Source organism: Macaca fascicularis, chromosome 15, assembly GCF_037993035.2.
Source record: "Macaca fascicularis isolate 582-1 chromosome 15, T2T-MFA8v1.1".
Taxonomy (NCBI): Eukaryota; Metazoa; Chordata; class Mammalia; order Primates; family Cercopithecidae; genus Macaca; species Macaca fascicularis.
In genome coordinates, this window is record NC_088389.1 from 92,524,991 (window position 1) to 92,550,993 (window position 26,003).

Consider the following 26,003-nt stretch of genomic DNA (forward strand, 5'->3'; position numbering starts at 1 on the left):
AACTAGAGACTTCACTAGAGACTTACTTTAAATGCCTGTATTTTCTCCTAAAGAAAATCAATGAGTTAAAAAATTATTGGCTATGGTAAGGAAACACTACTTCAAAAATAAAAGTGAATTCACGGTTATGTCATAAAAGATCTCAGTTGAATAAATTAGGTGATGTTATCCAATCTGGGGCACTTTAAGGAGGAAAAGCAAATTTTGGAGCAACAAGTGCAAATTGAGTCTTTCCTGGGCAAACTGGCACTCAGGGTCACCCTATCTGTATTAGCAATCTTTTGCTGCATAATTACCCCAGGGCCTAATGGATTAAAACATCAACATTCATCATCTTTCTATGTGTCAGGAATCCAGGAATGACTTAGTTGGGTACCTGTGGCTGAGCATCTCTCACAGGGTTGCAATAAAGAGCTGAAGTCATCTCAAGGACTGCCTGGAGGCGAATCCACTTCCACCCTCACTTCTGTGGTTTTTGGTAGGCTTCAGGACCTTGCTGGCTGTTGGCTGGAGACCTCTGTTCTTTGCCACATGTGCCTTCCCATTTGGCAGCTCACTGCGTGGCAGCTGGCTTCACCCAGATTAAAAGAGAGAGGGTAGTCCAAGTAGGAAGTCACAGTATTTTTGTGGACCTAACCTCGGAAGTTAGGTCTGATCATTTCTGTTGTATTTTGTTGTTTACAATAGAATTTAAGTCCAGCCCACACTCAAGGGGAGGAGATTATACCAAGGCATGAAGAGCAGAAGATAGGAATCACTGGGGTCCATCTTTGAGGGTGCCTACTATATTACCAACCAATTTATAAATAGCTTAGTCAATTGAGTTGGATATTAAAGAATTAGCTCTAAAATACTGAAAACTTTAGACTCAATATTAAAAGGCCAATTAAATTCAATTCCAGGCCAGGCATGGTAGCTCATGGCTGTAATCCTAGCATTTCCAGAGGCTGAGACAGGTGGATTGACTGAGCTCAGGAGTTTGAGACAAGCCTGAGCAACATGGTGAAACCTCATCTCTATAAAAAGTACAAAAATTAGCCAGGCATGGTTTCGCATGCCTGTAGTCCCAGCTACTTGGGAGGCTGAGGCAGGAGGATAGCTTGAGCCCAGTAGGAAGAGGCTGCAGAAAGCCATGATCACACCACTATGACAGAGAGGCCATCTCAAGAAAAAATATAGAACAAATTCAATTCCATATCTGCTGTTAGGCTGAGGAAGTTAGGAATGTTTCTATCAATCAGGATAGGCTAGGTCATGCTCTGCTAACAACTCAAAAACCTTAGGGGTAAATGCAAGCATTTACTTCTCTCTCATGTTGCATGCCCACCACAGGTTAGCTGGGTTTTTTTCCTGTCATTCTTATTCTGAGATCTAAGCTGACAGAAAAGTCCCATCTGGGGTGTTACTAGTCTCCATGGAAGAAGAAAGAAAACTGAAGGGCAAGGAAATGCCCTGCCTAGAAGTGGTATACAGCATATCTGCTCACAACTAACTGGCCAGCTCGTCACATGGCCCTATCCAAACACAAGGAAGCTTGGAAGAACAATCCCAGCAAGTGCACTTCTGAGTCAAAGATACCTGGCGAACAGTACAAACGGCTACCACAATCCACTCTCCTGTCACCAAGTATGCAACCCATTCTTGTCTCTCACAGGAGTTACACACCCTCAAGAGTGGTTTATAATTTAAAAAAAAATGACAAAACCAAATATTAAGAGAGGATGTGGGGCAACCATAAATCTCACACACTGCTGGCAGGAATGTAAAATTGTATAAACCACTTTGAACATGTAATTTTTCTTAACAATTAGCGACACTGATGGGTTGTATGGTAAGTTCATAATTTTGTAAGAGTTTTCCAAAGACTGACAATGGCTCACAGCAGCTTTGTGATAGCAAAACCCTGGAAACAATCCAAATATCCATCAGATGAATAAACCGTGGCATATCCATACATATTACTCAGCAATGCATTCAAATTTTGGCAGTATCCAATTGTTTCATCTGTTGCATCGTCTTCACAATCATGTTTACTTCCTAGAATTTTAATCTCAAATTACTCTTCACATGGCAGCCTGTTTTATTGTCAATGCAATGCAGTTTCATACTTGCAAATCTAGTCATTAAACAGTAAGAAAGATCATCTTCTTTTATCTTTTGTTTTTGTTTTTTTGAGACAGAGTTTTGCTCTTGTAACCCAGGCTGGAGTCCAACGGCGCAATCTTGGCTCACCACAACCTCCGCCTCCTGGTTTCAAGCGATTCTCCCGCCTCAGCCTCCCAAGTAGCTGGATATACAGGCATGCACTTTATATTTTTAGATATAAAAATCCTCACCAACATGGAGATGGGGTTTCTCCATGTTGGTGAGGCTGGTCTCGAATTCCCAACCTCGGGTGATCCGCCCGCCTTGGCCTTGCAAAGTGCTGGGATTACAGGTGTGAGACACTGCACCTGGCCTTCTTTTATCTTTTTCAATAGCAGTCACTTGGTCTGCCTGCATGGTCCCTCTAAGAAGCTTTCGATTTTCTTATATACAGCGAAGGTATTTAATCTTTTTTCTGTGTAGGATTAGATTAAGCCAGGTTACTAAATATCACTTCTTTCAGGAATTGTGACAGTCTACTTGTAGGGACCAGACAGAGTGGGCAAGAAAGGATAACTCTTTCCAAGGTAAGCTCATGGTGCCCATCAAGCTCATTCTTGCAATCAGGGTTGTCCTGAAGAATGGGGAAAGGTTTGGTTCTTAATAGGCAAATAGCAGATATTGGGCATCAGAGCAGATCTCTACTCGGCTCTTCCAAGCAGGATTGATACTAAAATCCAAAGCTTTCAGTATATAGGTAGGGCCCATTTCTGTTAGCTAAATGTTATAACAGGGTTGAGAGGGATGTTTAGATTGCCAGCTTCTGAAAGTTTGCCGGCTTCCAAAAGTTTACCAATATACTCAAACATTAGCATGCACATATTTATTGAGTGAACCGTATTACTTAGAAGCGAGTAAAACTAGAGGCCCTATCTAATCAGAAAAAAACGTTTAAATCCTATCCAAATTAAAGTGACTGATTACTTCATAGTAATCACTGTAACCTACCAAATGTAACAAATTCCAGTGAAAAAAGCTTATCTTTCAAACTTAGGACTAAGAGACAACCAGGTGTTATGCACTTCCTGAAGGATAATCACATCACCTATAAAAAAAAGTCTTACCCATCCCCCACTCCCAAAAGTCATGTCTGAATCTGGTCATGCTTTAATTCTAAACTACCAATTAACAGAAAATAAAGAGAAACATGTTAAACTACACCACAGGGTTCCATTATCTATGTTCTGTCAGAAATGCTTCAGCACAAACTCAATTTCAACACACTAATTGCAAAGGGGAAGAGGGGGAAGAAAGATTGAGGGGATGTATACAGATTACAACATTCTTAAGAGACAGCAATTAATCACAATGCAAGGTCTTTATTTGGATCCTGATTCAGACAAACCAACTAAAAACAAAACAGCAATTTAGGACATTTGAGACCTATGGAAATTGGAACGTTTACTAGATATTTGATGATGTAAAGAAACTTAACCTTTTAACATGTTTAAGAATATTATTGTGGTTATGTGTCCTAAAGTCCCCATTTTCTAGACACCAACTGAAATATTATGTAAAAGAACTGTGATGATTCAAAGGTTCAATAATAAATAATTGCTTAGCTTTGGGCCGTTCTTCACATCTGCAAATATGCTAAGCCACAATTAGCTTTCTTTCTTAGTCTATCATGTTATAGCTAGAGTTCAGACAATACAAAGCAGAACTGTGGGAATCAGCTATTTTGCTAATCAAAGTGGTAGAAATAAACCAGTTCAAGTAGCTGAAACTGGAAGATATTTCCCACTCTTCATGCAGAAATGTGGCCAATACGAGAGGGGATATAGAACTGAATGATGCAACTTAATGATTCCTTTTCAATTTAAGAAGGTCCTATTTAAATGCAATGCCACAAAATAAAAATGATCCCAATGTTTACCTCTAAGAGACAATAGTTCCAGGCATTTCCCACAACCTGATTTGGAATTTAGTTGAATTCAGGAAAAGCACTGAAACTAGTTGGCCATATATCCAACAGTGAGGGCCTGCCTATATAGCAAACATCACCAGCTCTGGACACAAGACTGCCTAAGTTTGTCACAGATCCACCTTTTGATTGTTGTATGACCTTTGGTCAAGTTACTTAACCTTTTTGCGCCACTGATATTCATCCATAAGATGGGGATAACAATATTTGTTGTTGGTAGAATTCAATGAATATACATAATACATACAAGTGACTAGTACAAAGTAAGTATTCAATGAATGGTATTTATATGGCTGTGAACTTAGGCGTGGAAAGACTGGATCACATTAAAACTTTTCTCTGATAAAAACAGTGTGTTTTTCGAGGGGGTGTGGTGGGGATCAGGGTCTTGCTCTGTCACCCAGGCTAAAGTGCAGTGGAATGATCATGGCTCACTACAGCCTCAATCTCCTGGGCTCAAGCAATCCTCCCACCTCAGCTACCCAAGTAGCTGGGACTACAGGCACACACTGGCACACCCTGCTAATTTCACTTTTTGAGAGACAGGGTCTTGTAATGTTGCCCAGGCTGGTCCGGAATTCCTGTGCTCAAGTAATCTTCCTACCTTGGCCTCCCACAGGGATTACAGGTATAAGCCATCGTGCGTGGCCCAGCAGTATAGAGAATAGAACAATGTTTTGAAACATTCTTATGTCTGTGAAATAAGTAGCACTGATTAGACTAAAACTGAACATAGAACAGAAACTACAGACAAAATGGTCACTAGATGACTATTTTACATTTTTTTCCTATTAAACTTAAAAAAAAACAAAAAAAAAAAAAACAAAACTGGCCAGGCACGGTGGCTCATGCCTGTAATCTCAGCACTTTGGGAGGCCAAGGTGGGTGGATCACGAGGTAAGGAGATAGAGACCATCCTGGCTAACACAGTGAAACCCTATCTCTACTGAAAATATTTTTAAAATTAGCCAGGCATGGTGGTGGGTGCCTGTAGTCCCAGCTACTCGGGAGGCTGAGGCAGGAGAAAGGCGTGAACCTGGGAGGCGGAGCTTGAAGCAAGCCTCAATCTCGAAAAAAACAAACAAACTGAGGGCCGGGCACAGTGGCTCATGCCTGTAATCCCAGCACCTCGGGCGGCCAAGGCAGGCAGATCATGAGATCAGGAGATCAAGACCATCCTGGCTAACACGGTGAAACACCGTCTCTACTAAAAATACAAAAACAAAATTAGCCGGGTGTGGTGGCAGGTGCCTGTAGTCCCAGCTACTTTGGAGGCTGAGGTGGGAGAATGGTGTGAACCCAGGAGGTGGAGCTTGCAATGAGCCGAGATTGTGCCACCACATTCTAGCCTGGGCAACAGAGCAAGACTCCATCTCAAAACAAACAAAAAAACTGAGGAAGAAATCTGTTCTGAGTGCTTAAGATTTCATGCTGGTTCTCACTACCAGTGCAAAGTAAAAAAAATGTTTCAATAGAGATACACAATAAAAAACTCCAGAAATACAGGATCCCTTAGAACTGGTAACATAAGCCAGACAAGTGTAAAAAAGTAAAGCAAAATGAGCTGTTTTTCTGATCATAAAATATTTATTAAGGTATACTTTAGGGAATATAGTGAATATAAAATTTAGGATCACAATATGAAGCAATTTCAAATCCTCTCAAAGGTCAGCACAGCCCTCAAAACTCTGCAGATGTAAAACCACTGGTGAGACACTAAAAGCAGTTCGACTAGTACAGAAGTGGATTTTCATGAACATTTACAACTAGAGCATGAATACCTCTTTTAAGTGCAAAACCACACCACATTACACTAATGCAGCAACAATGCATTCATTATTGTTCTCATTAGTCATTAGTAGTCAACTTGCATAAAACACCAGAAAAAAGCACAATGGAGTTCACAAAGTGGGCTAAAAAAATGAACCTGTCCTTGCAAAACACACATTGTAATGGAAGAAGAGACGTTAAAAAAGTATATGCACACTATAGAAGCTGTGTTCATTCCAAGGATCTCAAGTGTCATTTCCTTTTCTGTAAAATCAAATTACAAGAACCAGGCACAACTAATATTTGGGAGGCAGTGTGTAGCTAAAATTTCATTTAACTAGTTATTCAATGATTTTTAAAATCCCCATAAATCTTTTCTGTCCTGAGGTAGTTGCAAAATAAATCATAACTTGGATATCAACTAGAGCTGAGGCTTTGACTTTTTACTCATTAAAACTAGTTGTTACAGGAACTACCTTTAGATATTTAAAAGACAGTTGAGAAATGGGCCTCTTACTACACACACAAGATGATGGCTATGTGGGAAAGAGGATTAGCTGCTTCAGAACGTGAGAGATACAGTCCACCATTTCTTCCACCCTCCCCGCCCATTTTAGATTCTTTATTGTCCAAAAAGCCACCATGAACAACACAGTGAAAGCAGACAGATCATCGTCCTTTGCTGTAGCCAGGGAAGAAAAGGTCAAGTAGAGTCTGCAGAATCTCATTGGGAATCATGATGTAATTCTGGCCAAGATCATGCCGGCAAGCAGGGCAGGAGAAAACCTGTGCCTTAAAGGAGCGCTGTAGGCAATCCTATGGTAAAAACAAAAACATCCAATTTAATCTGAGCATAAAGCATGTAAGTACTCAGCAACTTACGCTTTTAAATATGAACCAGACACTGGTAATGAGGGAAATGCACAGAATGAACAAACATAAAGGCTTGAATCTGCACTATGGAAAAGCCTACAGTCATGGCTTTAGTTTCATCTCTGGCAGATATTCTCAGACTTCAGGTAAATTATTTAATTTGTGCGTCAGTTTCCTCGTCTACTAAAATGATAGAGTTAGAGATTACATATAGTTCTCACTAGCCTAATCTTTTGGGTTAGATTTTAACCCTGTTCTTTCTAAACAGAGCCCTGGGGGAGGCAGGGGAGGATCAGGATTCCCTTGCTTAGAAATGAATTTTATATTTTACCAAATCACTTAACATATGGTGAGTCTTCCAAAAATATACTTAGCAACCAAGCATGGTGGCTCATACCTGTTATCCCAGCACTCTGGGAGGCTGAGGCAGGTGGATCACCTTAAGTCAGGAGTTCAAGACTAGCCTGGCCAACATGGTGAAACCCTGTCTCTACTAAAAAACACAAAAATTAGCTGGGCAGGGTGGTGCATGCTTGTACTCCCAGCTACTCTGAAGGCTGAGACATGAGAATTGCTTGAACTGGGGAGGTAGAGGTTACAGTGAGCCAAGATCGCATTGCTGCACTCTAGCCTGAATGACAGAGCGAGATTCTGTCTCAAAAAAAAAACCCCAAAAAACAAAAAAAAAACAAAAAATACACACACACACATATATATACATTTAGCAGTACTAAATACATTAAATATATAGTTAATCAACTCAAGATCAGGCACAAACTCATATGTAGATTTGTTTCCATTTTATAAAAGAAACTGAAGTTCTGAAGTTAGGGAAACATAATCACCACTGGGTAGAGCAAGATTCAAACCTTGGCTTGACTAAAACACAAACTTTCCTTTTACACCACACTGAAAACACAGTACTCAGTTCATCTGGGCGTGATGCTAGATATAACTGTTTTATATCATTTATTAATGAAAACACTCCAGTTTGCACTATAATGTATAAAACATACAAGTTATTACATAGACAAGAGCAATGACCTCTTACCTTCTTTCCCATTTCAGCCCCTCCTCAAAATTCCAAACATGACAGAATACCTCAAACGATATATATCTGAATTATTATTACTATCTAATTAAAACATGCATTTACCACCAAGACGTAACTAAATGCTTCTTAACTAGAAGGTTCCACAACTATCCTGCTTCATGGAAAATGTTTCTTATTCTTAGCATGCTAAGAACAGGTATAGAGATTAGTGTGCCTTCATGCCTAACAGGGAAAATGACGAAGGAATTCCACTTACTTTACAGACATTGTGGAAGCACTCAGTTGTCACAGGCTGGTAAACTAGCTCCTGGCAGCAAACACACATAAAAGATTGTTCCAATTTTTTCAGAAAATTCTACAACAGTACCCAAGGATAAGGAAAGAAAAGTTAGCAGTTCATAAAATTCATCTATTGTGTATTTCAAAACAGCTAGTAGAGAATGATTCAAATGTTCCCAGTATAAGGAAAAGATAAATATTTATAGTGATGAACATTCCAATTACCCTGATTTGATTATCACATGTTATATGAATATATCAAAATTTCACATGTATCCCAAAATATATCCATCTATTATTTAGCAATAAAAATGTTTCAGTCACATTTAATGTCTTCTATTTAAAAAAATCAAGTAGTCATGATTGTAACTACCTGAGAAAAGCAAACTTATATAAAGAAACCCCATTCCACACACGTTAGTTTTAAATCATAGTATTAGGTAGGAGAAGTTGCAAAGTCAACATATGATGTTAAAAAGTCAATGTCCCTCTAAACGTCACATTCCAGGGATAAACTATTTTTCACTTAAAAAAATCATGGGCAGCTTGTCTCAAGGTCATTACATACTGACTGCCTGTTTTCAAAAAGCTGTTCTGCACAGTATTCCAGTGTATGAACATGTATTATCTATTCAATCTTCTGCTGTTATAAAACTTGAATATTTGTCTTTTGGAGCTTGAAAAACAAAACAAAAAACAAAACACTAGGAAACAATACTCTGTAGTATCTAATACCACACACAAAACATTTAATTTCCTAGGATTATTCTGTGATATTTTACCTCAATCCTAAAATCCCATACCTTCCTGATGCTAATGTTTACTTACGGTAGGATGAAATTATAAAAAGTAGAGACACCTAAAGTAAACATGATCAAATGGATACCCTATATTCTTCAAAAGCCATTACTGGCTCCATTTCATCTTGGCTGTTTGTTTTTTTAAGCTAGAAGTATTTTTTTGCTAAATAGTCATAAGGATAATCCTTCAGTTATTTTAGGTAGTAAGGGAGTGCATTTCATATTTATTTTTTATATTAATAGAAAAAGTAAGGCTGAGCATGGTGGTTCACACTTGTGATCCCAGTACTTTGGGAGACCGAAGCGGGTGGATCATTTGAGGTCAGGAGTTCTAGACCAACCTGGCCAACATGGCAAAACCTGTCGCTAGAAAAAAACACAAGAAATTAGCCAGGAGCGGTGGCAGGTGCCTGTAATCCCAGCTACTTGGGAGGCTGAGGCAGGAGAATCACTTGAACCTAGGAGGTGGAGGCTGCAGTGAGCTGAGATCATGCAACTGTACTCCAGCCTGGGCGACAGACCACGATCCCGTCTCAAAAACAAACAAACAAAAACCTTACAAGTTTCAAATTTAAAAATCAAATGTCACATTTCAAAAGATGTCTCATATTAACTGATTTATGAACATGGATCATTAAAGTCAAATGCATTATGGACAAAGTATTACAAACACATTTTTAAAACATGGCAATTATGGGGAGATGCTGAAAACTTTATACCAGGTACTCTCTCCCTAACAAATTCCTTTGTTAATGACCAATATTTAACCTGGTACTTCCATAGTTCCTATAATATGGGTATATCTAATAAAGGTATTTTGAGTTACAGGTAGCTACAATGTGCTAGGGACTCATCAACAGTGGTAATAAAAAGGCAGTCTGTGCTCTCCTGGAACTTACGTTCCTACAGGAGAGTAAACAAACAAAAAACAGTTTCAGATAGTAATAACTGATGAAACAGAGCAAAATGACTCACGCCTATAAACCCAGCTACTTGGGAGGCTGAAGCGGGAGGACTACCTGAGGCCAGGTGTTCAAGATCAGTCTGGGCAACATAGTAACCCCATTTGTGTGGATTTTTTAAAAGTGAATTTTAAAAAGAGCTGCTATTTTAGAAAGGGAGGTTTGGGAAGACCTCTCTGAGGAATCTCTATTAATGCAGACTTAAAGGATATGAAAGAGTGAGACACATGAAAAGAGAATTCCAGTCAGATAAACAGTACGTATGGAAAGGCCCAGGGGCATCAAGATGTTGAGGGTGTATAAATAAAACAGTGACCACTGCAGTCAAGCAATCTGGGCACAAGAGTAGAAAGAGGAGACCACAGATGTAGACAGGGCTCCTGATCACAGGGACTTTGGAATGAGTTTGGACATAAATATATATTCACATATGTATTTAAAGTTACTGTTGGCTAACACCTGTTTTTTCTGGCTTAATAAATGTGTTCCTGGCCTATCTGAAGAGAATGGGCATGAAACTTGTCCAGGGCAATAGTACATAACATCCAGAGTAATCACTAGCAGCAAGGTCACAATAATATGACCCAGACAGGTCAGATTCTGTCACCAGTGGGATACCACCCATAGAGAAGACAACTTTCACATGTACTCAGGTGGCTTTTTCCTCCATCTGTAATTGCTTCTTTCCCACCTACAGTGGGAACTCACCTCAGTTATCACTAACAAGCAGTATCTTTCCCAACCAGAGAATAATTAGGCTGATTAACAACTGCTTCCTGTATCTTAATTTTCTGTAAGTGAAAATGAGTGTGACCTAACAAAGACTCTCCTTATGCCTGGGTGTCCTGGCTAAAATACAAGTAACACTTCTCAAAGTGTAATCACTTTCCTCTGCCCTGTAAGCATGTAAGCCTCATTTTGCCAAGGATAACTCTATGTATCACATTTATAGACAAAGGAAATAACAATTCCAATATAAATCCAAATGATATTTGATAAATTTCAGCATTTCTAAAAGTTTAAAAATCATATTTTAAAAATTCTTCCTTAATAATAATGACTATCTCTCACAAAGGAAACGCTGTAGAGTTTTTGTGTTGCTGCTTTAAGTCTAGATAGAAAAGACATACAGACATAGGGGCACATCAACACTTTGGAGAGAAAGAAAACAGAAAAGTAATTGTATTATAAATGACAAGGGGTCAATATTCAAAAGAAGATTCAAATTTATAAGTAAAATTAAAGACACAGTAAGTGAGTAAAGAATGAAGAGACAGTTCATATTTGAAGCCTCCAACTTTAGGGATTTGATAAGAAAGGCTTGCTTGGCCGGGCGCGGTGGCTCAAGCCTGTAATCCCAGCACTTTGGGAGGCCGAGACGGGCGGATCACGAGGTCAGGAGATTGAGACCATCCTGGCTAACACGGTGAAACCCCGTCTCTACTAAAAATACAAAAAACTAGCCGGGCGAGGTGGCGGGCGCCTGTAGTCCCAGCTACTCAGGAGGCTGAGGCAGGAGAATGGCGTAAACCTGGGAGGTGGAGCTTGCAGTGAGCTGAGATCCGGCCACTGCACTCCAACCTGGGCGACAGAGCGAGACTCCGTCTCAAAAAAAAAAAAAAAAAAAAGAAAGGCTTGCTTGCAAAACACAGCTTAACACAAAAGCCACACGTTAATTAACTATGTGATTTGTTTTTACTTTAAAATTATGTGATTAAGAAAAAATGAAAAATTTTAAAACATAAAATACTTAATAGATAATCTGGTTAATTTTACCGCTTAGTTTAACATGTAGGTTTTGAAAATTGTGCTGAACTGCTTAAGACTTACGCTGTTAAGTAACCTTGAACTGTAACAAAAACTTTTGTGGCGATTTTTAGATTAAACTGACCATGTTTCACAACTGAAAATTCTTCTGAGAACAGTACCTCCAAGTAAAGTAAGCTTGGGCATAGAGAAGTCAAAATCCAGCATTCTAAGAGGTTTAAAGTAAATTTAGGAGCATGCATATGAGTTGCCTTAGATTATTTCCGAAAGGTAGTGGCATTGGATGAGAAAATCAGATAAAAGGATGAAGTTTTGACTGACACGTGAAAAACATACTTCATGAGACAATTATTTATCATTTGTTAATATCAGAATGTTATTATTTTTAAAAATCTTCACATACTGGTCCTTCCACAAGATGTGCAAGCACTTCATCCCACAGTTTCTGGTTTTGACAGTCTTCTCTGATGAGATGTTGCTGCTGAGGAGTTAGTTGAAAAGCCTCAATTGCTTCTGCTGAATCTGATGCTTTGTATACTTTGGAGGCGCTTGGACAGTCATCTAGATTTATTTTAAAAATGTATCAGCAGACTTACAAGTGGTTCTAAGCAGAACTATGAAACAAAAGAGTTAACTGGCACAAGTAATGTTTAGCAGAAAGATAACCAACATAAAACAGCATCTAATTTCCCCTAAAATTTAGGATATTGTTATTTCCTGCTATTTGGCTCTGACACTATTAAAATAAACAAATGATCCATCTTCTACCACCGCCCTCCCCCAGCCAAATCCTTTGCTTTCATTTCTTGTAAGTCTCTCAATTTATTTTCTTAATATTTCTCTTTATTAAAAAGTATGTTGGCCGGATGCAGTGGCTTCTGCCTGAAATCCCAGCACTTTAGGAGGCTGAGGTGGGAGGATCCTTTCAGCCCAGGAGTTCGAGACCAGCTTGGGCAACATGGAGAAACTCCATGTTCTAATACAAAAATTAGAAAAAAAAACCCTGGCTAATACAAAAATTAGTCAGGTGTGGTGGTGTACAGCCGTGGGCTACTCCGGGGGTTTAGGTAGGTGGATCACTTGAGCCCAGGAAGTCAAAGCTACAGTGAACCAAGATCTTTCCACTGCACTCCAGCCTGGGTCACAAGAGTGAGACCCTGTCTCCCAAAAAAACAAAAACAAAAAAAGGATCTTATGATTTATATTTTGCAATCATTACCTACCATCTGAAATTGGCCTTTTTGTGGTTCCACTGGGCTGCTTCTTTGACTGTCCTTTAGTCTTCTTCCCTTCTTTATCTGAAGGGTAACCTGCTGGATACTGATGGGGGAAGGAGGCAGAGTACAATGTAGATTTAAGCTTCACAGAGAAGGGGAGTTTAGATCCTGGTGAGAAATTAAAAGGGAGGGGAGGACTACACTTGCCCCAAACTGAAAAACTTTACATAAAAGAAACAGACAGAGGAAAAGAATTCAAAGCACAGGTAACTATTAAAATCCCAATTTCAGTGTAAAATCACATAGCTGTGACTACTAAGAGATTCCATTTTATAATACACTGATCTTAAGTTTCAGATCTAAGAAAGGTAAGTCTTCAGGAGCTGTGATTAGATTTCTTTAAAGTGTAAGGAAAGTAGAATACAGATATGAAGGTAAATGAGAACCAATCACAGAGCACAACAGATAGAAAGCAAATAGATTGGATCATAGTAAATTGTGGAGTTTACTAATGTTTTACTAAAAACATTAAGGGTCAAACTTCTCATCTCCTAAAGTAAGAAGGAGCTTTTAGAAAACCTAAAGCAACTAAATTACTAAATCTTCCATCAGCTAAGAGTTAGACTTGAAGAAATACATTCTATCTATTATCCTTATGTTTCAATGGCTACCTTTGAGGGAGTGGGTGGGGTGGCAGGAGCATGCTTTGTAATAAGTCATGCTTAAAGCACTGTTATGTTTCAGGTCTCAATGACTAGTACTCATCATAGCAGATGGGCTCACATGCTTCTGCTCACAGTTTCAAATCTAACCTATCTAGAACAATGCTCTCAACAGGGACATCTGAAAAATCTTCTGAAAGTAAATTGGACGAAGTTTTTTTAATATTAAAAAGAATTATTTTAGTAGTTGTTTTAGCAGCTGATGGTCTTATTTTCAACAATCAATTCTATGAGTTTAAAAAGACAACAAAAACAGAAACAGACTTGCACTAGAAGACACACACTCACCTGCGTGGGTGGTCAGACACTTGCCCATAGTTCAGTCCCTACACATGCAGTGTGGGCAGAGCCAGGGGAAATGATAAAGCTGGCAGTTTTTATGGGAAGCACAACAGTGGGGAATGATGGGAGATGAACTTAAACCATGCACTGAAGTCAGTGTCAGGGACAAATTCTAGGGTATACAGGCAGTGAAGGGGAAATGCAGCCATACCATCCACTATGCATACAAAATCAACGAAGTCTTTATGGGTTAACAGCAGAGCATGGGCAAAGGGGAAAAAAGGCAAAGCACTAAAGGTGGTGGCAGAGCAGGGAAGCAGCTTTGCGGGGGAAGAGAGAAAAGGGGTGAGGAAAAGTGAGAAAGGGAGAAAGCAGACCACTCTTATAAAGTCACCTCCCACCCTTCCCCTACCAGATAGACATCCCCTGTGCCCTCTAGGATAAATGTGCTTTTCCAGGGCCTCCTATACCTACATTTTATGAATCCCTTTCCCTCACACTTCAAGTCATTTCCAAATTGATTTGGAAATACTTTACTTTTAAAATTAACAAGTCCAGCTTTTCCCAGGCACAACCCTTGGTCCTAGGGCAGTCTGACATCTAGGATACCACCTTTTCTCTTCTTTTCCTCTATTTGCATGATCTTATTCCTCACCCCTTATAGTCCACCAATCAATTGCTGTGGGTTATATCCAGTGTTAAGGCATGTAGATAGTGGAGGTATATATTTTTATGAACACATAGGTAGCTAGACAAATGTAATCTAACCTGTAAACGTAGACATAATCTCCTTGACCGTTCTATTCCTTCAGAGGTCCAAGGAGCAGGTTCAACATCATCTCTTCTTAAAAGATAGCGCCAAACCAAGAATCCATGGCTTGATGAAATCTCTGGCCAGTATTTCACCACCTAAATTATAATATTTCAGTGCCAGTTTGAGATTTAAAGTTTAGGCTTATTCATCACATTAGTGGTATCAAAATAATCTTTGCCAGAATTAAATGCAACTTCTGAATATACTGCTTTGCTGTAAGGATAGTAAGTCAAGAATATTCGCTAAAACATTTTTGACCTAATTCCTATCACAGTACTTCCCATATGAGTACAGACTGCTATAAAGTTAAGAGAGTAACAGGATTATGCTAATTAACAGAATTTTGTATAGTAAAGATGGCAGCAAATGCCTTTTTTTAAACAAAGAATGCAAATCTATTATTATAATGTGCTCTGCTTTGAAAATCTATTACAACTACAATTATTCTAAAAAGATATATAAAAATCAAGCTATACAACAGCCAGTTACTTAAATGGCTTTATTACAGAGAACATACATTTAAAAAAAAAATCTTAACCCAAAATATAACTCTGCCCCTAGGAACTCGAAATAAGCCTTAAAAGTAAAGTGCTAAAATTAAGAGTTTGCTTTATGCATCTGTTAAATTTCCAGAAAAAGTAGCAATATAAGATGGCTACTGTTTCCTCGAGCCCACCCACAGTAGTCCCTTGTAACAACCCTGCCTTGAAAGCCCAGGAAGAATGACAAACAAGATGTCATGCCAGATAGAGCACCTTATAAATGCCATCATATCTGTTGCCTTCTTCAGGAGCATATTTGCTGATCTTCCTCCCTTTAAAACTGCGTATCACTCTGACTGGCTTACCAGCTCTCCAATTCCGAGACTCTGCTCCAATTTTATCATCCAATGGAGCATCACAGTTTAGGGCCAATGCCCTAAAAAACAACAAAAAGGTCTTTATACCACGTAATTTTTCTTTAAGTATACAATCGAGTCATTAGCTCAATTAAAAGGTGAATTATACCTTACCTGATGGTTAAGATTCTATGATTCTTTCCATATTATTCCAGATAATAGGATTATGCTTTCCCCCACCAGCAGAGAAGACAAATCAGTTTTCTGATGTCACCCCCAAGCCAGGGGATTGGTTCTCAGATAGCCTGTAGGGTTCTTCTGAAAGTAATAACATCTGTGCCACGTATAATAGAAAACAACTAGAAATACATGGAATTTTTCTTTAAATAACGTTTGTTGGGGGAAGGGAGAACGTTGGAAAACTAAAGCAAATGATTGTTTTAATAGTGATCTTTGATAAGGGTGTGAGGTAAATTGCTGGAATAATGTAGAAAGAAATCCAGAAATATAAATTTGTCAGCAAGGCACAAATGACTTTCCCAGGTCTACTTTCCACATTCCAGACAATAGAGAATCCTTAAAGTTTAAAAGATATTAAGAACAAGTGCTGTATGAGAATATTCTTTAAAGGCCTCCATAAAAAGATAAATTTCAATAAGCCTAAAGCATCCAAATGTCTGTGCTAATGAAAATGAAGATTTCTGGCTGCTTGAGATCACTACATTTTACTGATAATACATGGTCAAAGAGGAACACCGAATTGGAAGCAGCACCTGACTTAGCTGGAACTTAGTATGTGCATTCATCACCTAACAATAGTAAATCAATGAACTTATTAGATGTCAGAAGACCTTTCTCTTGGGAGAACCTAGTTGTATCAAAATCTGTATTTAAATTATTTTTAGTATTTTAAAATAACAATTTTAGAATCAGTTTAAAATTAGCATTTTCCTCTAGGACACCTATGTCTTAAATGAAAAGAAAACACTGAGAACACTTAAGGTTTAAAAAACAAACAAAAACCAGAATTATACCCAATCTGGTGAAAGCAGATATGACATAAAATGTCTTCAGGGTTTAATTCTTTGTATGCAGGCTTAAGTTAAAAAATAGACTCCAAGAATATGACTAACCTATTGAAAAGAAATATAACTATAGTTATATTTTTAGTGAGTAAATAAACTTAAAAATTTTGTTTTAAAAATAACTTATATAGTAGCTGTGGTCGAAGAGTTGAAGCTTACCAAGTTACCTTTTTTTTTTTTAATCTAAAAGGAAGATGCATTACAATTCTGGGAGGTAGAAAAAAATATAGCCATCGACTCTAGGGCTAGTATTACGTCTTACTTACAGAATATCTATTGACATATTACACATATTTTATCTTAAAGAGCTAGGGTAAGTATTACCTTCGTGTCACTGAATGGAATGCTTTAGTGCTCACAGATACCTTCAGTTATAATTACTGCCACCACTAACTGGCACTGTCAACTCACTTCTGACTTCAGATAATCAGGCTATTCAAGTATATGAAAAGAGTCCAAGAGGATGAAACTAGGCAATACAGCAACAGAGCTCCTCCATTAATCTATCTGCAGCTCAATCAGTCAGGTGCCTCTGACTGCCCTGATAAAAGATGCCCAGGTTACTTTGCTGCCCTCTTCAGTTTCTTAAAGTTGGAAGAGCTGGGATGAAATAGGAATAAACTCAGAAGTAAGAAGGTGTCGAACTACCTCCTAGCAAATAAGCAAAAATGAATTGAATCATACACTGCCGGGAAAAGAGTATACTATGGGTCAGAGCAAAGGGTCTCTCACCTCAGTTTTCATGTTTGTAAGACATACAGGTACCTTTGCCCAAGCACTTTTACAATCACAAGGCGTATTCACAACTTAATGTATAAACTGACAGACGGGATGTTAAAGTCTCTCTGATAATTCAATCCTAAATCGTTTTCAGTTGATACTTCATTTTCACTATCTCCTCTTTATAGCAAACATTTTTACTATTTGTGAATTATTTTTTAATGAGACTGTAGCGGTACTTATTACATTGTCCAAAAGCGTGAAAGGAATCTAACATGTACATTACAACGGTGGGTGGTTATGAAGGAAGTTCCTTTCAAGCAAAACTATCAATTATTAAAGGGAAAAATAATTTTCAGATTTGACAACTTGAAAGAGTCCTTTTGTAAATGTGAGATACATTTTCATTGACAAAAACACATCAAAATATTTATTTTAAGACATTCTTCTTGAAGGACTGCTTTCTTGCTAGAAAAGAATAGCTAAGCTCCTGTCTCAAGAATGTTTTCACCAGCAAATCTGACCTGTCTCCTCTGCTGGTTCAGTAAAAATAATCCTACTGTCAGAAACAATATAGAACACATGAAAACAGAGATTCTATGTAAGTTGATCCACATGAAAGTCTTGAAATCATACTGGTATATTCTTTACATCACACAGTAATCAGAAATTAAGGGGACACTACTTGAAACTGAGTGATTTAGACTCAAAGTGAAAAACACTCATTTTTACTCAATCCACAAAATACCCTTAATAATAGGATATAAAAGCTGTTAACTTTATGAAATGTTCACAAAAATTTCAGTATGACAAACTATAATGTGATTTTTGCTATCTGGTGGTCTGGGTTACTTATTAATATTGGTATTAGCATGCATTTATAAAATAAAACATTTTGAAATTAATAAATTTTCTGTACACACGGGAGCTGAGATGTCATTAGTATTTCTATAGAATAAAAGTCAGCACACGGTGGCTCTTTTGTAATGTCTTAAGGGGATTTAGTTAGAAAAGATCACTTTTGTAACTAAATGAACATTCCCTTTAACAACTCTTAGAAGATATCTTATTAGCAGACATCCTAAAAGTACATTCAGTACAGACCTGATTAAGTTACCTTATGCTTCATTTATGTACATAAATGTGGCTCTCAAACATAACTTTATTTCACGTTACTAAGTTTACTCTAAAAAGGAGTTTGTCACTTTTAGCTTTGACCAATGGGGCAGTAGACAAGCCACCTTATTCTCAATTTTGCTTAAATTATACAGGCTCCTTTCCTTCAAAGTTGTGAACTTTTTCAAATGCATACCACATGTGTTCAGTAAGACTAGAAATTATGGCATTTAAAAAACAACAGTATAAAGATATGTTAGGATGCTGATAAACAATTACATAATCAGGCACTGGAATTTTAATTTCAGATCTTTAACTCCCAGTTTGAGATTCTCCTCTGCAATATAAGTTACAATTTACAGTCCTATGATGAAACTTTTATTCAATGTTCAAATTCTAAACAGCGTTTACAGTAGTACCTGTTCATGTTTGTTAATGTTTGATCAGCTGAAGGTGCGCCAATTCTTTTATTACCAGCAAGATTTTTACCACCGCTTCCAGTGTATGTGAACTCATCACCTCGGTCCTGTCAGAGAAGATTTTCTTTATTAAGAAAGCTAAACCCAAGTATAATTTCACCAATGCTTATTTCAGAGTCAAAACATTTCATTAGGATGTTATGAGTTGACGTTTTCTCTTGAGGCATCTCCCAAAATAATGCAAAATTTAAATGCAATCTTGTGTGTAGTATACCTTCAAGTTACATAACTTGACCTAACACTTTAAATTATACTTTCCAACATCTCCAAATATGGTTAGACTCATGCTATATATGTAGTAATATTTTACTACAATAGAATGTTACAAACAAGGTAAGGTCTTATGGGTTTAAATATTATATTTTATTCAATTCAATGTTAAAACTTAACAATACTAGCTTGTAGATAACACCACTTCAACAAACACTCCATAACCAGATTTCCAACTGACATCTACACCATGCCGAAGTGTGCTGTCTCAAATTTCAAATTCTGGCATTGACAATAAATAAGTACTACAAAGCAAGTTTACCTAAAAACTTCGTATTCAATTTTCTTTGTTTTGGAGACAGAGTCTTGCTCTATCACCCAGACTGGAGTGCAGTGGCACGATCTCGGCTCACTGTAGCCTCTGCCTCCCGGGTTCAACTGATTCTCCTGCCTCAGCCTCCCAAGTAGCTGAGATTACAGCAATGTGCCACCATGCCTGTCTAGCTTTTGCATTTTTAGTAGAGATGGGGTTTTGCCATGTTGGCCATGTTGGTCTCAAACTCCTGGCCTCAAGTGATCCACCTGCCTTGGCCTCCCAAAGTACTGGGATTACAGGCATGAGCCACTGAGCCCTGGCTTTCATATTAAAATTCTAACAGCATAGTAAGTTCCCTTTATTTCATACTCTGCGGATTCACTTATATCACATTCAGGTAAAAAAAAATTGCCTCCCATTAAGAAATTTGGAAAAAAATTTGAAAAAAACTAAAAGTAGTATAAAGTATCTACTAAATGTAAAAAAAAAAAAAAAAAAAAAGCCAAAAGATGTTACATGCACTAGCTCTCCAATTACTTCTATAGCAGCTACAAATTTATATGGATATTATTGTCTCTATCTGATTCAGTACTTGAAACAAATTAAGAAAAGTAACTATCAGTGCACAATTAATTCTACTAACACTAGCAAAATAGTGATTCTTTAATGCAAGATCATTTTAATTAGTTTAGACAACTTAGACAATGTTTTGTGTCCACCAAATTCTTATTATAGAAGTCAATTATTTACACTTTGTTTTTTCCTCGGATTAAAAGCCACAACTAAAAATCTCATGGTCTTACAGTGTTTTTATTGGTCCAAAACCCTTAAATTTACTTTCACTTTTTGTTAATCCAATATTAAGGTCTACATATTTTTTAAACAAGGTATTACGAAACTTAATCTTTAGTATGTATTCTATGAGAAGGAATTCTAATAAATACGTACATCTAGAACAGTTTAGAATACTTCTTAAACTGATCAAAACCAGTCTTCCACCCGGTATCTGGACAGACTCCACAATATTCATATTCATAACTCTGTCAACTTTTCAAGTTATTATGGGAGTGCCATAAAGAAAAAGTAATGGAAAGTAAGAGAGCATAATAAGACAAATGTAAGCTAAATAGTATTTAAAACATTTCTGATTATTCTTCAAGCAGCAAATCAAGGAAACATGGCTAAAATTTCGTACCTTTAATTCATTTGTACTTTAATCATTACATCAACAAAAACATTATATTACCACAAGGGAAAAAACTGTCAGACTGTAAGAGCTCAACCAATATTATTTCAGACTATTTTTCCTATGGAAAGGCCAGGCGCAATGGCTCATGCCTGTAATCCCAGCACTGTGGGAGGCCAAAGCAGAAGGCCTGCTTGAGCCCAGGAGTTCAAGACTAGCCTGGGTGACATAGCAAGCCCTTGTCTCTATTAAAAAATAAAATAATCAGCCTAAATTTGTTGCATCTTCTAGTCAATGATCCATTAAATTGTGCCTGGGAGGCAGTAGCCTAAACAAGTTCTAGTGCCTGGGAAGAGCTCACATAAAGCAGCTCTATCTACACAAGGGACACGGCACTGCCCTGAAGTAACTCAGTTCTTCAGTTATTCCCAATCTCTATTCTTCTCCCAAGGTGCTAAAGCAACTGCGTAAGACAAGCTAGATGCTCCTATTCTTGCCATCATCAAGATCAGGTGGAAGACCTTTATACCAAACTTCTCAGCCTCCTCCCTATAGGACTATCAGATAAATAATTCCAAAGCACAATGAAGACAAACATTCCCCAAACTCCTTTAATGATTTAATTCAAGGCTGTCTAGACCATAGCCTCAAAGTTTACCAATACCTCTCATAATACCCTTTACATCTCTGCAAAACTGTACCACTGCTAGTATAACACACATCTACTACTGGGGGGTTAGGTGGTGTTAGGAAAAGCATTTTACATATAATTAATTCATTTAAACCTCACAGCAAGCCTTTAAGTACTATAAATCTGATTTTACAGATGAGGCGGAGGTTCAGTAAATCGCCTAAAATCACACAACTAGGAAGAGAGATGGCCCCACACCCAGGACACAAAACCAAACAGACTCTGGCTTCAGAGTCTTCTCCTGAACACTGAGCAAACTACTTCTCAAGACAACTGAGAGGATACAGATCATCTTTGTGGGTCCTCACTTCTCAAAAGAGGTCACCAAAATACAGGGCACTAAAACTGGCATTTGATTAATTCCTAAGTTACTAGGCTAAAATATTAACTCAGTTATCAGCAGGTACGTAAGAGTATTACATCCATTCAACCAGACTGAATAAAGACCACTGGCTTCATGAAATTTATACCAAATTCGAGAATTCAGGAAATGTTTTTCTTAAATGTGAAAAGCTTATTCAGGTTTCCTTTTCCTAATCCTATAGATATACTTGCCTACAATAGAATGATCAAAAAGTTGAAAATGCTTATGAAATATATAAACATCTCCAGATACATTTTAGCTGTCAATCAAGGCCTATATGTCACCTTAGTCCTAAAATTCTTCTTTACATCATTTAATAGACTTGACTATCTAAGACAACTAGCAGTTCACCAGTACTTATCTCCACAAATGTTTTAACGTTTGACCAGTAACTATATTCAAAAACATGGAAACAAGAAAATAAACTTCATATATTTAAGATAATATTCTTTTCTTTTTTTTAAAGACAGAGTCTCACTTTGTCATCCAGGCTGGAGTACAGTGATGTAATCTTGGCTCACCACAACCTCTGCTTCCTGGGTTCAAGTGATTCTCCTGCCTCAGCCTGCCGAGTAGCTGGGATTACAGGCATGCACCACCACGAATGGGTAATTTTTGTACTTTTAGTAGAGACGGGGTTTCATCATGTTAGCCAGACTGGTCTCGAAGTCTTGACCTCAAGTGATCAGCCCACCTCAGCCTCTGAAAGTGCTGAGATTACAGGCATGAGCTACTGTGACTCGCCCTATTTAAAGTAATATTCTGCTACAGAGAATATAACTAACATTTCAGTCCGTGCTATGTGCAAAGGGCTACATAAATTATCTCATTTAATGTAATCATCTTCCCGACATAAAATACTACTATTTCTTCTTTTTACCGATGGGGAAACTGAGTTACCAGAGTTAAATAATTTGGCCCAAGTTTCAAATACAACAAATGTCAGAGACCAGATCAAATACAATTGCCCAGACACTAAAAACAATTGTTAGACTACATTTCTAGTTATTTATAAAGCCTTTAAAAAATTCCAAACGCTGACTGTATTAAACTATATAACATCTTTTGTATTTCTGACAAATACATAAAGATACAGCTTCAAAATATGCATGCTAAAGAAGTATGCAAAGGATGAACCTAAATATTTCCATTTTCATTTACTTTGCCATGTTAATGTAAATGCACTGCCAAATCTGCCTTTCAGAAAGACAGCAAGTTTTTCTATTTCTGTCTGAAAACATACTGTATTTTGTGTTCTCCGTAACTACTCGAATTAATTCATCTTTATAACAATCCATGAAAGCAAGTAAATACCTGAAGACCACATATCCGATAAACAGTAAAAAAAAAAAAACCCCAGTAGAAAAAGACCAAAAAACCTGAAGAGCTATACTACTAAAGAGGCTACACAAGCCGGGCGCGGTGGCTCAAGCCTGTAATCCCAGCACTTTGGGAGGCCGAGACGGGCGGATCACGAGGTCAGGAGATCGAGACCATCCTGGCTAACACGGTGAAACCCCGTCTCTACTAAAAAATACAAAAAACTAGCTGGGCGCGGTGGCAGGCGCCTGTAGTCCCAACTACTCGGGAGGCTGAGGCAGGAGAATGGCGTGAACCCGGGAGGCGGAGCTTGCAGTGAGCTGAGATCCGGCCACTGCACTCCAGCCTGGGCGGCAGAGCGAGACTCCGTCTCAAAAAAAAAAAAAAAGAGGCTACACAGATGGCAAATAAGCAAATGAATGACGTCCTACAATAAGCTACCACTACACACCTCTCAGAATGGAAAAAAAATCAAAAACCAAAAACAAACAAAAAAACCCAGCAACAACAGTGAATGCTGGTGAGATGCAGAGAACCTGGATCACTCATATATTGCCAATAGGAATGTAAAATGGTACAGTCACTGGAGAAAACAGTCTGGCAGTTTCTTTAAACAATTAAACATGCAACTGCCACATGTGGCCCCGGAATTGCACTTCTGGGGCATTTATCCCAGAGAAATAAAGACTTATGTTTACAAAAAACCTGTTCACAAATACTTACTGTAGCTTTATCTGTAATAGCTAAAAACTCAAAAGAACCCAGCTGTTCTTCCACAAGTAAATGATTAAATGAACTGTGGTACATCCACACCACGGACTAGTACTCAGCAATAAAAAGGAATGAACTATTGATACATGCCACAATCTCCAGAGAATCATGCTGAGTAGAAAAAGCCAGTCCTAAAGGTTAATATATGATATACCACATAATTTCATTTACAAAAATTCTTGAAGTGACAAAATTGCAGGAATAAAGAAATGAGGCTGGGTGCAGTGGCTCACGCCTGTAATCCCAACACTCTGGGAGGCTGAGGTTGGCAGATCACCAAGGTCAGGAGTTTGAGACCAGCCTGGCTAACACGGTGAAACCCCATCTCTACCAAAAATACAAAAATTAGTCAGGCATGGTGGTGCATGCCTGTAGCCCAGCTACTCGGAAAGCTGAGACAGGAGAATCACTTGAACCTGGGAGGCAGAGGTTGCAGTGAGCCGCTGTACTATAGCCTGGGCAACAGAGTGAGACTCTGTCTCAAAACAAAAACAAAAACAAAAACAAAAAGGCTCAGCACGGTAGCTCATGCCTGTAATCCCAGCACTTTGGGAAGCCGAGGTGGGCAGATCACCTGAGGCTAGGAGTTCGAGATCAGCCTGGCCAATATGGAGAAATCCCATCCCTACTAAAATACAAAAATTAACTGGGTGCCTGTAATTCCAGCTATTCAGGAGGCTGGTTGTAGTGAGCCGAGATGACGCCATTGAATTCCAGGCTGGGCGCCAAAAGCAAGATTCCATCTCAAAAAAAAAGAGAAAAGATTAGTGGTTGTCAGAGGTTAAGAAGCAGTAGGGGGCTATGTCTGATAGTGTAGCTATAAAAGGGCAACACAACAATGGAAATTGTGATAATATAAATGTTCGGCCCCTGACTGTACAGTGTCAATATCCTGGTTCTGATACTTTATTATATAGTTTGGCAAGATGTCACCATTGTGAGAAACTGGGTAAAGGGCACAGGATCCCCTTCCCACCTTTTTTTTTTTTTAAAGGAGACAGGGTCTCGCTCTCTGTTGCCTAGGCTGGAGTGCTGCAAGGGCATGATCATGGCTCACTACAGCCTCGACCTCCTGGGCTCAAGCAATCCTCCTGCCTCAGCCTCCTGAGTAGCTGGGACTACATGCATATGCCATCACACTCACCTAATTTCTATATTTTTTGGTAGAGACAGGGCTTTGCCATGTTGCCCAGGGCTGGTCTTGAACTCCTGAGCTCAAGAGATTCACTCACTTCACCCTCTCAAAGTGCTGGGATTACAGGTATGAGCCACTGTACTCAGCCCTCTGTATTGTTTCTAATGCTACATGTGAATCTACAATTAACTCAAAATAATAAGTTAATTTTTAAAAATAAGCTCTATATGCAGTGAGCTGAGATCCGGCCACTGCACTCCAGCCTGGGCGGCAGAGCGAGACTCCGTCTCAAAAAAAAAAAAAAAAAAAAAAAAAGCTCTATAGATCTAACACTGGAACCAGTTTTTATTTTTTTAAAAGAGAAAACTTAAAGAAGGAGGACAAAAAAAAGCTCTATAGAGGATGGGCACCGTGGCTCACACCTATAATCCCAGCAGTTTGGGAGGCCAAGGTGGGCAGATCATCTGAGGTAAGGAGTTCGAGACCAACCTGGTCAACAAGGCAAAACCCCATCTCTACTAAAAATACAAAAATTGGCCAGGTGTGGTGGCTCACGCCTGTAATCCCAACACTTTGGGAGGCCGAGGCAGGAGGATCACCTGAGGTCAGGAGTTCGAGACCAGCCTGGCCAACGTGGTGAAACCCCATTTCTACTAAAAATACAAGAATTAGCCAGGTGAGGTGGTGCATGCTTGTAATCCCAGCTAGTCAGGAGGCTGAGGCAAGAGAATCACTTGAACCCGGGAAGAAGAGATTGCAGTGAGCCGAGACTGTGCCATTACACTCCAGCCTGGGTGACAAGAGCAAAACTTCGTCTCAAAAAATAAAACATAAAAATACAAAAATTAGCCAGGTGTGATGGTAGATGCCTGAAATCTCACGTACTTGGGAGGCTGAGGCAGGAAAATCACTTGAATCCAAAGGCAGAGGTTGCAGGGAGCTGAGATTGCACCACTGCACTCCAGCCCAGGTGATAGTGCGAGACTCTCTCTCAAAAAAAAAAAAAAAAGGACTAAAAGCTCTATCAAGAATGTGAGTGTTTTCCTTATAACATAATAACAACACATATAAGTCAAATCAGTACATGTAAAGAATAAACACTGTCAAATGATTTACTTTCTAACATGTATAAAACTGATTACTTCAACAAAAAACTGTGCTAA

The 26,003-nt window shown here is 38.4% G+C and overlaps 1 protein-coding gene across 24 annotated transcripts in view; it reads right to left on the reverse strand.

Annotated features, from left to right (window-relative positions):
- Window positions 1–5,636: 5,636 nt before the first annotated feature.
- The window catches only part of UHRF2 (ubiquitin like with PHD and ring finger domains 2), a 98,962-nt gene continuing 78,595 nt past the window's right edge, over window positions 5,637–26,003 (reverse strand). For 8 of the 24 annotated variants that reach the window (XM_074017513.1, XM_074017514.1, XM_074017511.1 and 5 more), the window contains 7 exons: window positions 18,788–18,894; window positions 15,365–15,527; window positions 14,564–14,704; window positions 12,798–12,894; window positions 11,978–12,135; window positions 8,023–8,121; window positions 5,637–6,655 (listed from right to left, as the gene is read on the reverse strand). In XM_074017513.1, the coding sequence (XP_073873614.1) occupies window positions 6,509–6,655; window positions 8,023–8,121; window positions 11,978–12,135; window positions 12,798–12,894; window positions 14,564–14,704; window positions 15,365–15,527; window positions 18,788–18,894 (912 nt within the window). In that variant the 3' untranslated portion in view covers window positions 5,637–6,508. Of the gene's footprint in view, window positions 6,656–8,022; window positions 8,122–11,977; window positions 12,189–12,797; window positions 12,895–14,563; window positions 14,705–15,364; window positions 15,528–15,621; window positions 15,807–18,787; window positions 18,895–20,321; window positions 20,421–26,003 lie in introns of all 24 variants that reach the window. The other 16 variants (XR_012424723.1, XR_012424718.1, XR_012424722.1 and 13 more) reach the window with 11 other exon arrangements.